Source organism: Xiphophorus couchianus, chromosome 3, assembly GCF_001444195.1.
Source record: "Xiphophorus couchianus chromosome 3, X_couchianus-1.0, whole genome shotgun sequence".
Lineage (NCBI taxonomy): Eukaryota > Metazoa > Chordata > Actinopteri > Cyprinodontiformes > Poeciliidae > Xiphophorus > Xiphophorus couchianus.
The window spans coordinates 15,856,963-15,870,431 of NC_040230.1; the positions used below are offsets into that span (position 1 = coordinate 15,856,963).

General features: G+C 39.4%; 3 protein-coding genes across 4 annotated transcripts; all 3 read left to right on the forward strand.

The window, feature by feature from the left end:
- The first annotated feature begins 1,768 nt into the window (after positions 1 to 1,768).
- On the forward strand, positions 1,769 to 3,937 carry LOC114141634 (H-2 class II histocompatibility antigen, A-U alpha chain-like). The gene is made up of 4 exons (XM_028012291.1): positions 1,769 to 1,870; positions 2,057 to 2,317; positions 2,405 to 2,686; positions 2,786 to 3,937. The coding sequence occupies exons 1-4, from the start codon at positions 1,813 to 1,815 to the stop codon at positions 2,911 to 2,913; spliced, it is 729 nt and encodes a 242-aa protein (XP_027868092.1). The 5' UTR covers positions 1,769 to 1,812; the 3' UTR covers positions 2,914 to 3,937.
- Positions 3,938 to 4,319: 382 nt separating this feature from the next.
- LOC114141632 (H-2 class II histocompatibility antigen, E-S beta chain-like) lies at positions 4,320 to 6,211 on the forward strand. 2 transcript variants are annotated; one of them, XM_028012289.1, is made up of 6 exons: positions 4,320 to 4,452; positions 4,591 to 4,854; positions 4,971 to 5,252; positions 5,621 to 5,731; positions 5,867 to 5,892; positions 5,970 to 6,211. In XM_028012289.1, the coding sequence occupies exons 1-6, from the start codon at positions 4,392 to 4,394 to the stop codon at positions 5,994 to 5,996; spliced, it is 771 nt and encodes a 256-aa protein (XP_027868090.1). In that variant the 5' UTR covers positions 4,320 to 4,391; the 3' UTR covers positions 5,997 to 6,211. The 2 variants fall into 2 exon arrangements, with proteins under 2 accessions (XP_027868090.1, XP_027868091.1); XM_028012290.1 differs by having other exon boundaries at positions 5,669 to 5,731.
- Positions 6,212 to 9,518: 3,307 nt separating this feature from the next.
- LOC114142104 (SPRY domain-containing SOCS box protein 2) lies at positions 9,519 to 13,469 on the forward strand. Its single transcript, XM_028013186.1, has 3 exons — positions 9,519 to 10,666; positions 12,246 to 13,001; positions 13,077 to 13,469. Exons 2-3 carry the CDS (start codon positions 12,278 to 12,280, stop codon positions 13,205 to 13,207), a joined length of 855 nt encoding a protein of 284 aa, XP_027868987.1. The 5' UTR covers positions 9,519 to 10,666; positions 12,246 to 12,277; the 3' UTR covers positions 13,208 to 13,469.

Here is a 13,469-nt window from a genome sequence, read left to right on the forward strand (position 1 = left end):
ATGGTAAATTCACTAATTCGGCGTTTCCCAATTCCGGTCCTCAGGCCTCCCTGCCCTGCATGTTTTAGGTGTTTCCCTTCTGCTACACACCTGGATTGAATATATGGGTGATCAACAGGTTTCTGCAGCACTTGATGGTCATGCAATCATTTGAATCAGCTGCTCTGGAATAGAGGCACATCTAAAACATGCAGAGCAGGGAGGCCTGAGGACCGGAATTGGGAAACGCTGCACTAATTGAAAAGCACTGGATTTACAGTTGTTTAATTAAGAAGCAAATGAAACTTGAAAATATTTTTAGTTTAAAACCTTATTTATTTATTTATTTACCTTTTCTAACGGTGTTATTCACGGTGATTCACTTTGACAGTCAAGGCTGACAGAAATAAATTAATTCACAATATGCTTCAGCAAAGGGATATGTAATGTTTTAAATTTGAAAGACTTTTGTAATGATTTTCACATTTATTTTATTATAAATGTAGACATTTTACATATATGTTAATATTTCTTAATGCACTTTAACATTTTATATAAGCTCATGATTATTAAGATCAATCTGTGTTCAGTTTATCTATTTATTTATTATCAGATGGATGGATGCTACCTACGCTATATACTGTCACATAGATACGTCTACAATAAAATATAATTAAAATGTGATTATTTTTGTTGAAAATGTAAAAGTTAGTGTGTTATCATTGAGGATTTTGTTTACATTGCAGAACCTTTTCTATTCTGCTGTGTATTAAATCTTCTTTGCCTGTCATATTCTATAAATGTACTTTGGTAAAATCCATACATAATTAGTGTATTTAAGGGTCTAGAAGACACTGACATAGAGAAAAAAGAACAGATGTAGTCTGTAATGTGACTGATGTTTTTAATATTTCTATCTTCTTTATGTTTTCATAAAAGAATGGCATATAAATTATTTATGGAAAACCAAAGCCAAACATTTTATTTTATAATTTACTTTTGCACCCAAAAAACAGGCTTGAAAAGTAAAAGAAGATGAAAAACTCAGTTTAAATTGGACATGGGATTTACCTCGACATTAAATAATGATTTAGGAGACAAAACAGGAACGTTGCAACACATTTTGATGTGTTGCTGCTTTTTCATTTTACACTTTTACCTTCTAAATTTCAAAATATAAAAAAAACACATGGTTTGTTAGCATTTATGTTCCACCAGGACACCATTACGTTTATTCCAGAGATAATCCAAGCTGATAGCTCATAAAAGCCCCACCAACCATTGCTAATCCACCACTAAAATCTACGGTACTTTCCTGGTTCTGGTTGGAAGACGCTCCGGATCCACAACCAGGAAATCTTAGTAGCAAACATGTTTGGATACGAAAGCTGGTAAAAATAGATGGCACTGAGGAATGTTGCTTGTTCACCTTTCATATCTTCCTTATTTAGTGTTGTGTTAAATGAAGATCTTCATGTTTGATTAATGCCCCAGGCAAATAATTTGAGTCACAATGATACACTAATCTGAACAAGGCATGTCTTATCTTATTAATTATCTGTATTACTTTATGGCAAGAGCAGGCAGGTTTCAAATATAATATAATGTTGGTGTGTCTAATTTAGCTCATAATACCTCTAATAGAATCCTGTATACTTAAACTAAGCTTGATTTTTATTATTTTGGTCATGTTTTGCAAAATCATCCAATGTTTCTCTAATGTGATGCTTGTTTTCTCCTGAACTACTGTTGTCACATGTTTACCTGTAAACTCCCTTTTTGGCCACACCTACAAAGTAAAGCTAATTGTTAGTGAGAAGCTGTCACTCAGACATGAAGCGCTCTACTGCCATAATCTTCTTTCTGAACACTGTTAATGTCATCTCTCTTGGTAAGAATGACCTTTGCTCAAACTCAACTATAAAGTTAAATGTTGTTTATTAAATGTTATGCTTTGGATGTTATTGAATGTATTGGTGTATACAAAATGTTACAAAATCATGTTTAGAAATAGGAAGCACGTGTTTTTCTTCTGTATCCAACTTTAAGTGTTTATTTCCTCTTTGTTGTTTTTCAGTTCCCCATGAAATAACATATTTTCTGGGCTGCTTTGAGAATGGCAACACTGCGGTACAATTTGAATTTGATGGTGAGGAAATGTTATATGTTGACTTCCAAACAGACGAGATAGTTTACACTGTACCCACCTTCATTGATCCTGACCCTGGCCAGGTTTTAGTTGGCATGAGTATCCTTCGTGATGCTCATGATAACAAGGAAGTGTGTTCAGAAATACTAGGTGTGCTGAAATACAAAGATAAATCTCCACAAAAAGAAGGTAAATAAACCCTATCGTTAATTTTCTGTAATAACAATGTTGATAAAATGCTGGTGAAACTTTGGTTTGTTCTTTGACTTTCGTTAGACGCTCCGAACTCCATGATCTTCTCCTCTAGAGAGGTGGAGCTGGAAGTTGAAAACAGCCTCATCTGCTTTGTAAATAATTTCTATCCACCTTCCATCAACATCAGCTGGACAAAAAATGGCCACCCAATATCAGAGGGGGTGTCACTCAGTCGATATCATCCCAATAAAGATCAAACCTTCCGCCAGTTCTCAACTTTGACCTTCACACCAAGTGAGGGGGACATTTACTCCTGCACTGTGGAGCATCCCGCACTGGAGTCGCCTACAACAAGAATCTGGGGTAAAGAGTTTTATTATATATGCAGAATATTACAAAGACCAATAAAGGCTGTTTCTGTGTGTGTAAGGCATTTCATATATTTATTAACTTTGTCTACAGAAGCAGAAATCATCAAAAAGGATGAAAGTCTTTGGCCTGATATTTACTGTGGAGTCGGTCTTGGTGCGGGCTTGTTGGGAGTCACAGTCGGAGTGTTTTTCATTGTCAAGAGTCAACATGTAGCATAGTTTTTTAGTTTTTAAATATGGTAAATTGTTACAATCTTCAGGTATTTGGGTTATGGTTCTCATTTGTGTTTTTTAAAATTCTTTCCTTGTTTAATTTGTTTGTTAGGTCTTGCCATATTCCATTCATTTCTGTATTCATTATTGTCAGAAAGGTGTTGTCATAAAGTTTATTACTTTGTGTTTAATTTCTTAGTTTATTCTTGTGCTTTCTTCGTTGTACATTTAGTAGTTGTTTTAGATCAGTCTTGTTATTTTATCCTTAGTCTGTAGTTTCTTTTGAGGCTCCCATCTGTAGTTGGAACTCGGAAAATCCGACTTCCCACTCTAAAAAAGCAACTGGAACGCCCCCTGAATTTGGGCTTCATACTAAAAATTTTGGAGAAATTCCATTTACCCTAAGCTAGGGTAGTTGGAGTAACTTTGCATTTCAGTCTGGTAGCACTTCACATCAACAACATGTTGTGGTGTAAACATGTTTATTTTACAAGACACACTTGTAGTTCATCTGCTGAATAAATTAAAAGTGGTGTTTTCTCAAGGAAATAAAGCTTAAATCAATGTTTTTAAGAGATACTGTAAACAATGGCTGCTCTGGCATCACCATGTTGAGATACCCACTTCTCCAGCTGTGCTGTGACCTCAGGAGTGACATTAGTTCAGCTCCTCATTGTCTGTTGCTGAATCTTTCTGCTCTAGCCTCTGTAAGTTTTCTTTTTATTATTCATAACAATTTTATTTAGCCAAAGATGGTCTCTGTTCTTGGGTCCCATGTACAGCATCCCATAATTTTTTGCATACTGCTCATAAACAAAATGTTTTACACCACATTAGATGTTATTTTTTAAATTTATGAGGCCCAAATTATAGTTTACCTCAGGATTTCGTGGGGTGGGCACTTAATGTTTTTTAAATGACTACATAAGAAACTGAGACTGTTGTGGAGAGCTGGACCACTGCCTTAACACACATCTTTCAATATATGTTTGGAAAATAAATACAAATAAATATTTTAAAAAATTATAAATACTGTCTGTATTTTTTCACCCTTGCTTAATAAACAAAAAACTGGTGTGAGTGTTAAGCTGTAAGCCATGTTTCTATGGTTTGAATTGATGTTACCCGTACTACGAAGGATGATGATGAAGAATGAAACAGTTAAAAGGAAAAAAAGAAACTTACTCAGACTGGTAGAAACACAGAGAGAGAATATGAAACAAATGAGTGACATGAAGAAAGGCAACAGGAGAGTCAAACACTTGATTATTTCTTACATTTATTCTTTATACTACTAAAACCGCATGTTAGACAGATTATTTGACATTAACAGAATTAGAGAACAAAAACTATTTATGGATAAGCAAGCGCGCCACGCCTGCACTGAAAACAGTAACATTCGTCAATTTGTTTCTGTACTTCCTCATTGTTGTTGATCAGAACCAGTTAGCTCTCACTCGGATCTCTGTTGCCAATCTAAGAGGATGGCTCAGGCTCAGGGCTGCTCTGTTTTCCTGGTGCTTTTTCTGGCGTTTTCACCAGGAGGTAAGTCACTTTAAGCTAATGCAACTTGTATTTTTACTGCTTTCCAATTACAGTTGCTTCTGTGTTGTTCAGATGTAAAATGTGCTTCTGTAATCATTGAGCATTTGCCATTTTAATGAAAATATTTCCTTATTTTAGGTGCTTTCTATTTGTCTGTGCTGGAACGGTGCCAGTCTAGCTCAACTGACGGTCATGATGCCGTGTTACTGGATCAGGTTTACTTCAACAAAATACTGGAAGTAGAATACAACAGCACTGTAGGAAAAGTGATTGGGTACACAGAAAAAGCTGAAGCACTTGCCATTATTCTAAACAATAATCCTGAGTTTATTACGCACGAGATATGGAAAACAAACCTCTGCAAAAGAAATACTCCACTGGCACAAAAACTACTAACACCAGGTAATTTACAGACAAGGCAGCACAAGGGAAATCAAATTGATGTATTTTTCTGGATGAAATACACATCCCTGGATTGAATACAGTCTAGTCTTTTTTGTCTTGTCCATGTTTTCTAGTGGAGCCCTACGTTCAGTTGAGGTTAGAGAAGGCAGAGTACAGTCAACATCAGCAGATGCTCATCTGCAGCGCGTACGACTTCTATCCAAAGCAAATCAGGGTGACGTGGCTGAGAGACGGAAAGGAGGTCACATCTGATGTGACATCCACGGACGAGCTGCCCAATGGGAACTGGCTTTATCAGATCCACACCTACCTGGAGTTCACACCTAAACCTGGAGAGAAAATCACCTGCATGGTGGAGCATGCAAGCCTCAAGAAACCAAATCTTTATGACTGGGGTGAGAATGTCTGCATGCACACAGAAAATGTTTATATGAATAAACCATTTTATGCTCAAGGCGTCAGCGGTTATTCATCTAGACTGTCTTCCTTATGAAAACACTTCAATGATGAGCACCCCAAATATTATGATAGTAATTTGATGACTGTAGTCAAACCATGTCAGATCTGACACATTAAGTTTGTGTCAAACTGAGACACAGTGTTTAACTTCCTCTCTAAATTCAAAATCTTCTTTGTTTCATAAGATGGCAAATGGATAGATGAATGCATAGATGGGTGCACTGGCATAAATGTGAAACCAGACATTGAAACAAATATGGAACATTTCAGTTTAATTCTGTGTTTATGATAAATCTGATTTTAGAGCCGGAGCCGGATTCAAAGTGGAGTAAGATTGTTGTTGGCTCAGCAGGGCTGCTGCTCGGTTTGGTGTTTTCAATTGCTGGCTTCATCTATTACAAGACAACATCAAATGGTGAGGCAATATTTCACTTTAAACTTAAAAACACTTTTATAGCTGACTTCAGTATCTAAATTATGTTCATGTTTAATTCAATTTTATTGAAACATTTTCTAACCTTTTTTGGTATGTTTTTTTTTTTAAACCCAGGACGGGTGGTGGTGCCTACAACAGAGGTGAGTTTTATTCTCTTCATCTTTTCTGTGTGCACCTGTATACACCTGATTAATAACTTTATTTATTTGCTATCTAGGATGTATGTCCAGAAGAAACCCTTTAGGCTGCAGAAATGTTGAGAAGCCCCACACACATCTATCAACCACTGGAAACTGGTCTTAATATTTGAGAGACTACAAGCCTTCACATGCCTGAAGTTTTTATCATTTAGCCTTTTACACATTTCTGCAGACAAAAATATTGCAGCATATTTATTTCATACTGTACTAACACACTATTGTAAAACTGCAATAAATAAACCTGTTCTTTGTCATTTTCTTCCAGTTCATCACTGGGATGATACAAATACAAAGTCATTGCATTTCATTTTAAAAACCTTTAACGTCGAGATACTGCCCAAACAATCCACATCACTATCTAAACCAATCTTCTGACTAATTTGAAATCAAACTAACAAACTGCACCCGTTTTAAAAAAAAACAGCCATGCAAACAAGATTAATAATTAAAATTTATTTTAACCTTCTGTGTTTGTTTAACTATGTGTATAGGGTTAGGAATAGGATTAGGGTTAAATTAAAAACCACTGAGCTTGGAATCTCAGTCCACTAACCAGCAAGTCAGTGAAGTGACAAAAAAACAGGAAAACCAACAGGAGAGAAGTGGCAGATTTTTGTCTTCATCTGTTAGAAAGCAATACAAATCTGTTTAAAACTGAAAAATATCCAGACAATGCATTCATTAGGTGATTACCAATTATAATGATTATAATGTGATTTTCAGTTTATGCAATTTGGGATATGTCAGTAATTTTCTTTTTAGAATATATTTCTTATACTTTTTCTTTTCTTAAAGTCACTACAAGTGAGTCTCACTTGTGAAAAGCCCTGAGGCCCTGATGCTTCCTCATACTTAACAACAAAGTTAATACGCGTTTGTTTGTGAGAACGGTGACTTATCCTGATTCTCTGAATAGCCACACCTAGCACTTAATTACGAACTACTTGGACACCTTCACTGTTATGACAGGTGGTGCAAAGGAATGTTGTTTGTTCACCTCTCAGCTCTGCTTTTTTATTGTTACTAAAATGTAGAGAACCAATTTGGTTTGTTGATCAAACAGTTTAGGTCAAAATGGCCCACTAAGCTGAATTAGACCTACAAGATTATAAACTATTCTTAATTATCTGCTGAAACGTAGGTTTACCTGACAGAGGTGCATTTCTCTGGTAGCCATATTTAGCTTGGAATATTTTTTATGCAGCTGAGGAATATGAGGTTTTATTGTATAATAAAAGAAGAAAACCTACAGGTTCTGAATGAGATTGATAGGACAAGGAGTATAGGGAGGGTAAGAAGTAGTGCAATGGAGGAATGCAGCAAAGACACAACAAACACTGAAGCAGAAGTAGAAAATGATAAAAGGAACCAAATGAGCTAATCAGAGGTACAGCTGTGGCAGGTACGTCAATTGCTTTTCTTGCTTTTTTGACAGCAGAGCAGATGAGAGTCCCAACAACTGAGGTATGCTCTTGAATTCAGTCAATATATTAGTCATTTCTAGAAACATTTATCTAACTCAGTGATTTTAAAAAAAAAATTTTACATTATTTTTTTCTTTTATACATTCTACAGGAGATTCCCGAAAACAACCTTTAAATATAAGTTTAGCTGGATCAGTTGCAAAAGGTGTTGAGTTTGATTGCAGCTTCTCCCTCCATGAAACACTGGACAAGGGACCAAACATTGTCCAGCTTAATGCTTTGTTTGGCATTTTTACAGGACCCATTTTAAGAACTGCAAGGCCACTTCAATCTGATTTTAAGGTTGTGTAAAAAGTCCACAAAGGTAGTGAAAAGTCCCTTTTTTTTCTTTTGATTTATCATACAATAATCTAAATTATTGGGTAACATTTTCAAATTAGAGCTGGTCCAGTGTTCCTCTACACCCTCAGCAGGGTCCTGGAGGGTGCATGGGAGTTCGCCCAACCAGTCTACATGTGTTTTGTGGACTTGGAGAAGGCGTTCGACCGTGTCCCTCGGGGAGCCCTGTGGGGGGTTCTCCGGGAGTATGGGGTACCGGGCCCTTTGATACGGGCTGTCAGGTCCCTGTATGACCGGTGTCAGAGTCTGGTCCGCATTGCCGGCAGTAAGTCGGGCTCGTTTCCGGTGAGAGTTGGACTCCGCCAGGGCTGCCCTTTGTCACCGATTCTGTTCATCACTTTCATGGACAGAATTTCTAGGCGCAGCCAAGGTGTTGAGGGGATCCGATTTGGTGGCCTCAGGATCTCATCTCTGCTTTTCGCAGACGATGTGGTCCTTTTGGCTTCATCAGATCGTGATCTGCAGCTCTCGCTGGATCGGTTCGCAGCCGAGTGTGAAGCGGCCGGGATGGGGATCAGTGCCTCCAAATCCGAGGCCATGGTCTTGAGCCGGAAAAGGGTAGAGTGCCTTCTCCGGGTCAGGGGGGGTGTCCTGCCCCAAGTGGAGGAGTTTAAGTATCTCGGGATCTTGTTCACGAATGGGGGAAGAAGGGAGCGGGAGATCGACAGGCGGATTGGCGCAGCGTCTGCTGTCAAGCGGGCGCTGTACCGGTCCGTCGTGGTGAAGAGAGAGCTGAGCCAAAAAGCGAAGCTCTCGATTTACCGGTCGATCTACGTTCCCACCCTCATCTATGGTCATGAGCTTTGGGTCATGACCGAAAGAACGAGATCGCGGATACAAGCGGCCGAAATGGGTTTTCTCCGTAGGGTGGCTGGGCTCTCCCTTAGAGATAGGGTGAGAAGCTCAGTCATCCGGGAGGGACTCAGAGTAGAGCCGCTGCTCCTTCACATCGAGAGGAGCCAGTTGAGGTGGCTTGGGCATCTGGTCAGGATGCCTCCTGGACGCCTCCCTGGTGAGGTGTTCCGGGCACGTCCCACCGGGAGGAGGCCCCGGGGAAGACCCAGGACACGCTGGAGGGACTATGTCTCTCGGCTGGCCTGGGAACGCCTCGGGATTCCCCCGGAGGAGCTGGAAGAAGTGGCTGGGGAGAGGGAAGTCTGGGCCTCCCTTCTGAAGCTGCTACCCCCGCGACCCGACCTCGGATAAGCGGAAGAAGATGGATGGATGGATGGATGGATTTTCAAATTAATCTGTGATGTGACAAAACATATTTAAAGGATGTCACTTTATTAAAAATCATTGTGAAATCCACTGCATCAATTACAATTAGATTTTTGTCTTTTAGAGAATAGAAAAAGTGCAAAATTTGGGAAAACCAATCAGTTTTATTTGTGGCATACTTATCGAGTCAAGATCAATGATAGACTTTTCCATGGCTGTGTCAAAGCTCCTGCTTGAATGTACTTGAATGAAGTCGATTACTCATATCATTATTTATTTTATTATTTCTGCAAGCATGAAAGTGTGTAAGCGTACTGCTTAAAATCTATATAAATGTGTGTATTTTTATATGAAAGAACAAGATGATTTGTACAACTCATTTTTATGTGTATTCCTGATAACTATTAAATAAATTTTATAATTAGCAGAAAATAAATTAAAATGTATCTTAATTTATATATTTGTTTTTACCTTTATGTGACATTTAATCAAGTTGTATTAGTCAAGTTGGTAAGAGTGAATTTCTTTTTCAGTTTTTGAGTTTTTTCCTTTAGTTTAACCCTCTGCTTGATAAGAGATATCTATAAAGAGTATAAATACACACAGCAGCAGATGTCAGAATGTGTTTATCTACTTTATGTTCTACTTTTGTCTTGGGCAAATTAAAGTACATACTTCAAACATAAATTTCATGCTAAGAGAAGAAGAACCTGTTATAATTGTTGTGATATTTGCTGAGGAATCTTTCAGAAGAAAATCGTTGCACCAGACCTAATAAATTTTTTAATTTACAGTCAAAGCTGGAGAGATTGGTGCTCTGTGGTGAAACATACATGATACTAAACTTTACCTGTCAGTTAGAAAAAGAAAAATCATTGCTATTTGCTAAATAATTCATATTAAAACTGAAACAACTGTCACAACTTGACCTCTCTACTGTTTGAGTTCTGAATAATAACTAGAGGCGTCTCCAAGACATTACATAAACACAGTCCATCCCAAAAATTAAGTACAGACATTGGTAAAAGCCCCAGATATTAGATTATAAAAACAGCTTTTTCAACGTGACATACCAAGTTTCACAGATAAATGCGCCTTTTATATAAGTTGTTCTGAATGACTGACAAATTAAAACCCTAATGTCTGATCAGTAACTAGAAGGGAACATTCGCCTGTAAGACTCTACGCAGGGCTTATTAGCCCTCCGCTCTGCCTGCGCCAACGCCGCCTTTATGCTCCAACATAATGAGCCGCTTTGGATTTTATTTCATTTTTCTCTTCTTGTTAATCAAAAGCCCGAGTGTGATTTTATTCCTGTGTTTCGTCATTTATGTTTACATCCATTACAGAACCCGCTAGGGAAGGAAAAAAAGCAGCTGAATCTGGTCGATGCAGGCAAAGTGATGAGGATGTAGGTCGTTTCGTCCAGCATCCGTCTCATTTATTTACAAACACGTCACGGATCTCTCGTCCTTGTCTCTGCGAGGATGGCGTCAGACCCAAGTGATGGACTGTGCTGTTCCTGTCCCGGAGGTCGATACCAAAAACCAGGTCAGACGGGGGTGGTACCTCACCGGGCAGCGATAAGACCCGCAGGATGCTTGATAAGAGATGACTATAAAGCAGAGACACAGAGCTGTGCAGACAGAGGGTAGGACCCAAACCAACTGGTAAGACTCAACTTCTTATTTCATCCACAGGATATTATTTGTTTTACCCTACAGATGAAATACTCTGAGCCAGCTAGAGAAGCAGCAGCTTTAAATTAATTATGTTTGTAATTTATCACAAATTTCTGTTTCATCAAAATTTAGTTGATGCCATCTGAAGGAAGACGCAGTGAAGTGAAAGATGAAATATTTCATTCTGATTCGGTATAGGGGTCTGATAGAGATTAATGCCTGTAATATATTTATAAATCCAATAAAAGCAGGAATGTTTCCATCACTGAATTAATGTAGTGTAGTACATCCAGAGACATTATTTATATTTTGCCCGGATTTGATCTATTGTTGCAGACAAATGTGTTGGTCTCACTGGTAAATATGTGCAAAAAGCCTGGAAATAAATTTTCAATCACAAAAGCTTAATTTTGCTATATTTTAGAAAATGTAACTTTTTATCCCATGAACCCAGAGGCGGTCCTAGCCTCTCTGATGCCCCCATGGCCCCCCCAACCCTGCAACAAAGTTGTTGCTTTGGGGGACTTAAGAGTTGGGGCATTTGAGGACCGGATGGGAGAAGAAGGAAGTGTGCGCTTATGCCGTCCCCCATAAGATGCCACTCTGGGCTTTCGCCCATGTCGCCCATATCGAAAGCCACCACTGCCGGTACCTCTACCATTACCTTTAAAAAATAAATGTAACCAAACATTTATAGCTTAAACGTTACTTTTAAGTTGATCTGATTTCTTGCAACTTCCTATTAGTGATTCAGGAGTTCCTTTTTCCTGGGAAAAATCTGAATATAATGTGGCACAGTGAACTATTTCTTTCAACTATTTTCCATTACGCTGAATCAGGATCCTGTGGAGGATTGTTGTGCCGTAGTTCCTAAAAACCAATCAAAATCCTGGAAATCCCCTCAGACGAGGCGTGCTAAGATCAGCAGCAAACAGGGTGTTCTTACTCAGCACAACAACTTATTACTGATGCATGTAAACAACACAAAACTAATTCAGAGAGGAACTGATCAAACGACACCCCACCACTACTGCATTAACCCAACGCTGCCCTGGATAAATGTCGCCACTGCAAGAACTTTTATTTATGTTTTTCCACCACATGTTAAGCACACTAAGTGCTGTCTTACTAATAATAATAAGAGGGCTGCCAACCATTGCCCTAGCATTGAGTTTTTTTTTTTGAGGACTGATGGATTTTATTTCCCATGCTAAATAAATGTGCTCATACCAGAAGTAATAAATAGAAAGTCATGTTTATTTCACTGCGACAGACTGGCGACCTGTCCGGGGTGTACCCCGCCTCTCGCCCGGAACGTAGCTGGAGATAGGCACCAGCAACCCTCCCGACCCCATTAGGGACAAGGGTGAACAGAAAATGGATGGATGGATGGATGGATGTTTATTTCAAGGCTTCTTAGACTATCTTTGTTGTCCATGTCTGTGTTTATTTGTAACTTTTACCACCAGTTGCTGACCTACATGTTAATTTTAACTCATGGTCAAATATCTTGGCCTTACCCTGTTTCTTTTTAACAAGCGTGTTTGTTTTTCTGTTTCCTACACAGCTCTTCTTTGACACAGATTTATCTTCATCCTAATGGGTCTCATCCTGTCTGCCTGGCTGAACGGCCCAGCAGCTGACGGAGTCCCCTCTTCTTCATCAGCTTTCATTCCGCTGGCCGTCCCAACCTCGTCCAGAGTCGCCCTCATCCTGAACTCCTCCGCAGTGTCTCCAGGAGACAGACGCTCACACTGGAGCTCGCAGCACCACTCTCCTCACTTCCAGCTCTCTCAGTGCAAGCAGGAAGTGACACGCGCACCTGCCGAGCTCAGCAGCGATGGGGTCAGGGCCGAGGTGGGGGTGGAGAGTGGGCTCCATGTGTGGGAGGTAACTTGGAACCCTGAGCACAGAGGAAGTCATGCAGTCATAGGAATTTCGAGGCAGGACTGTCCTCTGCAAGACTCGGGTTATAAAGTTCTGGTGGGTGGAGATTCCCTGTCTTGGGGATGGGAACTACAAACCAATCAGCTCTGGCATCGTGGAGAAACTCTGGCGTGTTTTCCGTGTGAAAGGAGGGGGTCTCTTAGATTGAAATCCTCAGACTCACTGCACAGCAAAGAGACAGATGCACCTCTCCTTATTCCTGAACGCGTCCAGCTGGTCCTGGATGCTGATGCAGGGACTCTGGGGTTTGCTGTCCATGGCAGCTTCCTGGGTGTTGCATTCAGGGACCTTCCTCCTGGAGTGGAACTGTTCCCAGCAGTAAGCAGCGTGAGAGGAGGAGCACGGATTGTATTGCGCTATCTGAATGGAACTACACGTAAGGGTCCAACACTTGAATTGTCTTGATAAACCAAGTTTAATACTGACATATTTGTTTCTACTACATTTGCAGGTAATCCTCCTGCCCTGAAGGCTCTGTGTGGACTATCAATTCTGCAGAATTTAGGGCAACAAGGGCAGAACCAAGTGGACAAACTGCCTCTACCACCTTTACTCCAACACTACCTGCTTTCCTCTTTCTAATTCCCTTGCACATTTACATGCAAACGCTTTTGCATTTTCTGTTAAATACATTTGTTTGTATTGTTTGTACAATACAAGCAAGTTGTTTGTACTGTATTGTATCAACTATTTATTGATAGTTTTATAATTGAGAAACTCACTTTGGATAATGGTATTTAAAAACCTTCACACAAGCCTGATAAGGACTCCTTCAACTACAAACACATGTAAATAGTCTGAATGTTTGTTTTATTAAACCAGACTTGCGGATACATAAACCTTT

Bases quoted from the DNA above. Each gene is read 5' to 3' on its own strand.
- LOC114141632 (XM_028012289.1), top strand. From the start codon at position 4,392: ATGGCTCAGGCTCAGGGCTGCTCTGTTTTCCTGGTGCTTTTTCTGGCG. The intron at 4,855-4,970 runs GTAATTTACAGA...CATGTTTTCTAG, and splicing joins ACAAAAACTACTAACACCAG to TGGAGCCCTACGTTCAGTTG. The intron at 5,732-5,866 runs GTGAGGCAATAT...TTTTAAACCCAG, and splicing joins TTACAAGACAACATCAAATG to GACGGGTGGTGGTGCCTACA.
- LOC114142104 (XM_028013186.1), top strand. From the start codon at position 12,278: ATGGGTCTCATCCTGTCTGCCTGGCTGAACGGCCCAGCAGCTGACGGA. The intron at 13,002-13,076 runs GTAAGGGTCCAA...CTACATTTGCAG, and splicing joins CTATCTGAATGGAACTACAC to GTAATCCTCCTGCCCTGAAG.
- LOC114141634 (XM_028012291.1), top strand. From the start codon at position 1,813: ATGAAGCGCTCTACTGCCATAATCTTCTTTCTGAACACTGTTAATGTC. The intron at 1,871-2,056 runs GTAAGAATGACC...GTTGTTTTTCAG, and splicing joins TGTTAATGTCATCTCTCTTG to TTCCCCATGAAATAACATAT. The intron at 2,687-2,785 runs GTAAAGAGTTTT...CTTTGTCTACAG, and splicing joins GCCTACAACAAGAATCTGGG to AAGCAGAAATCATCAAAAAG.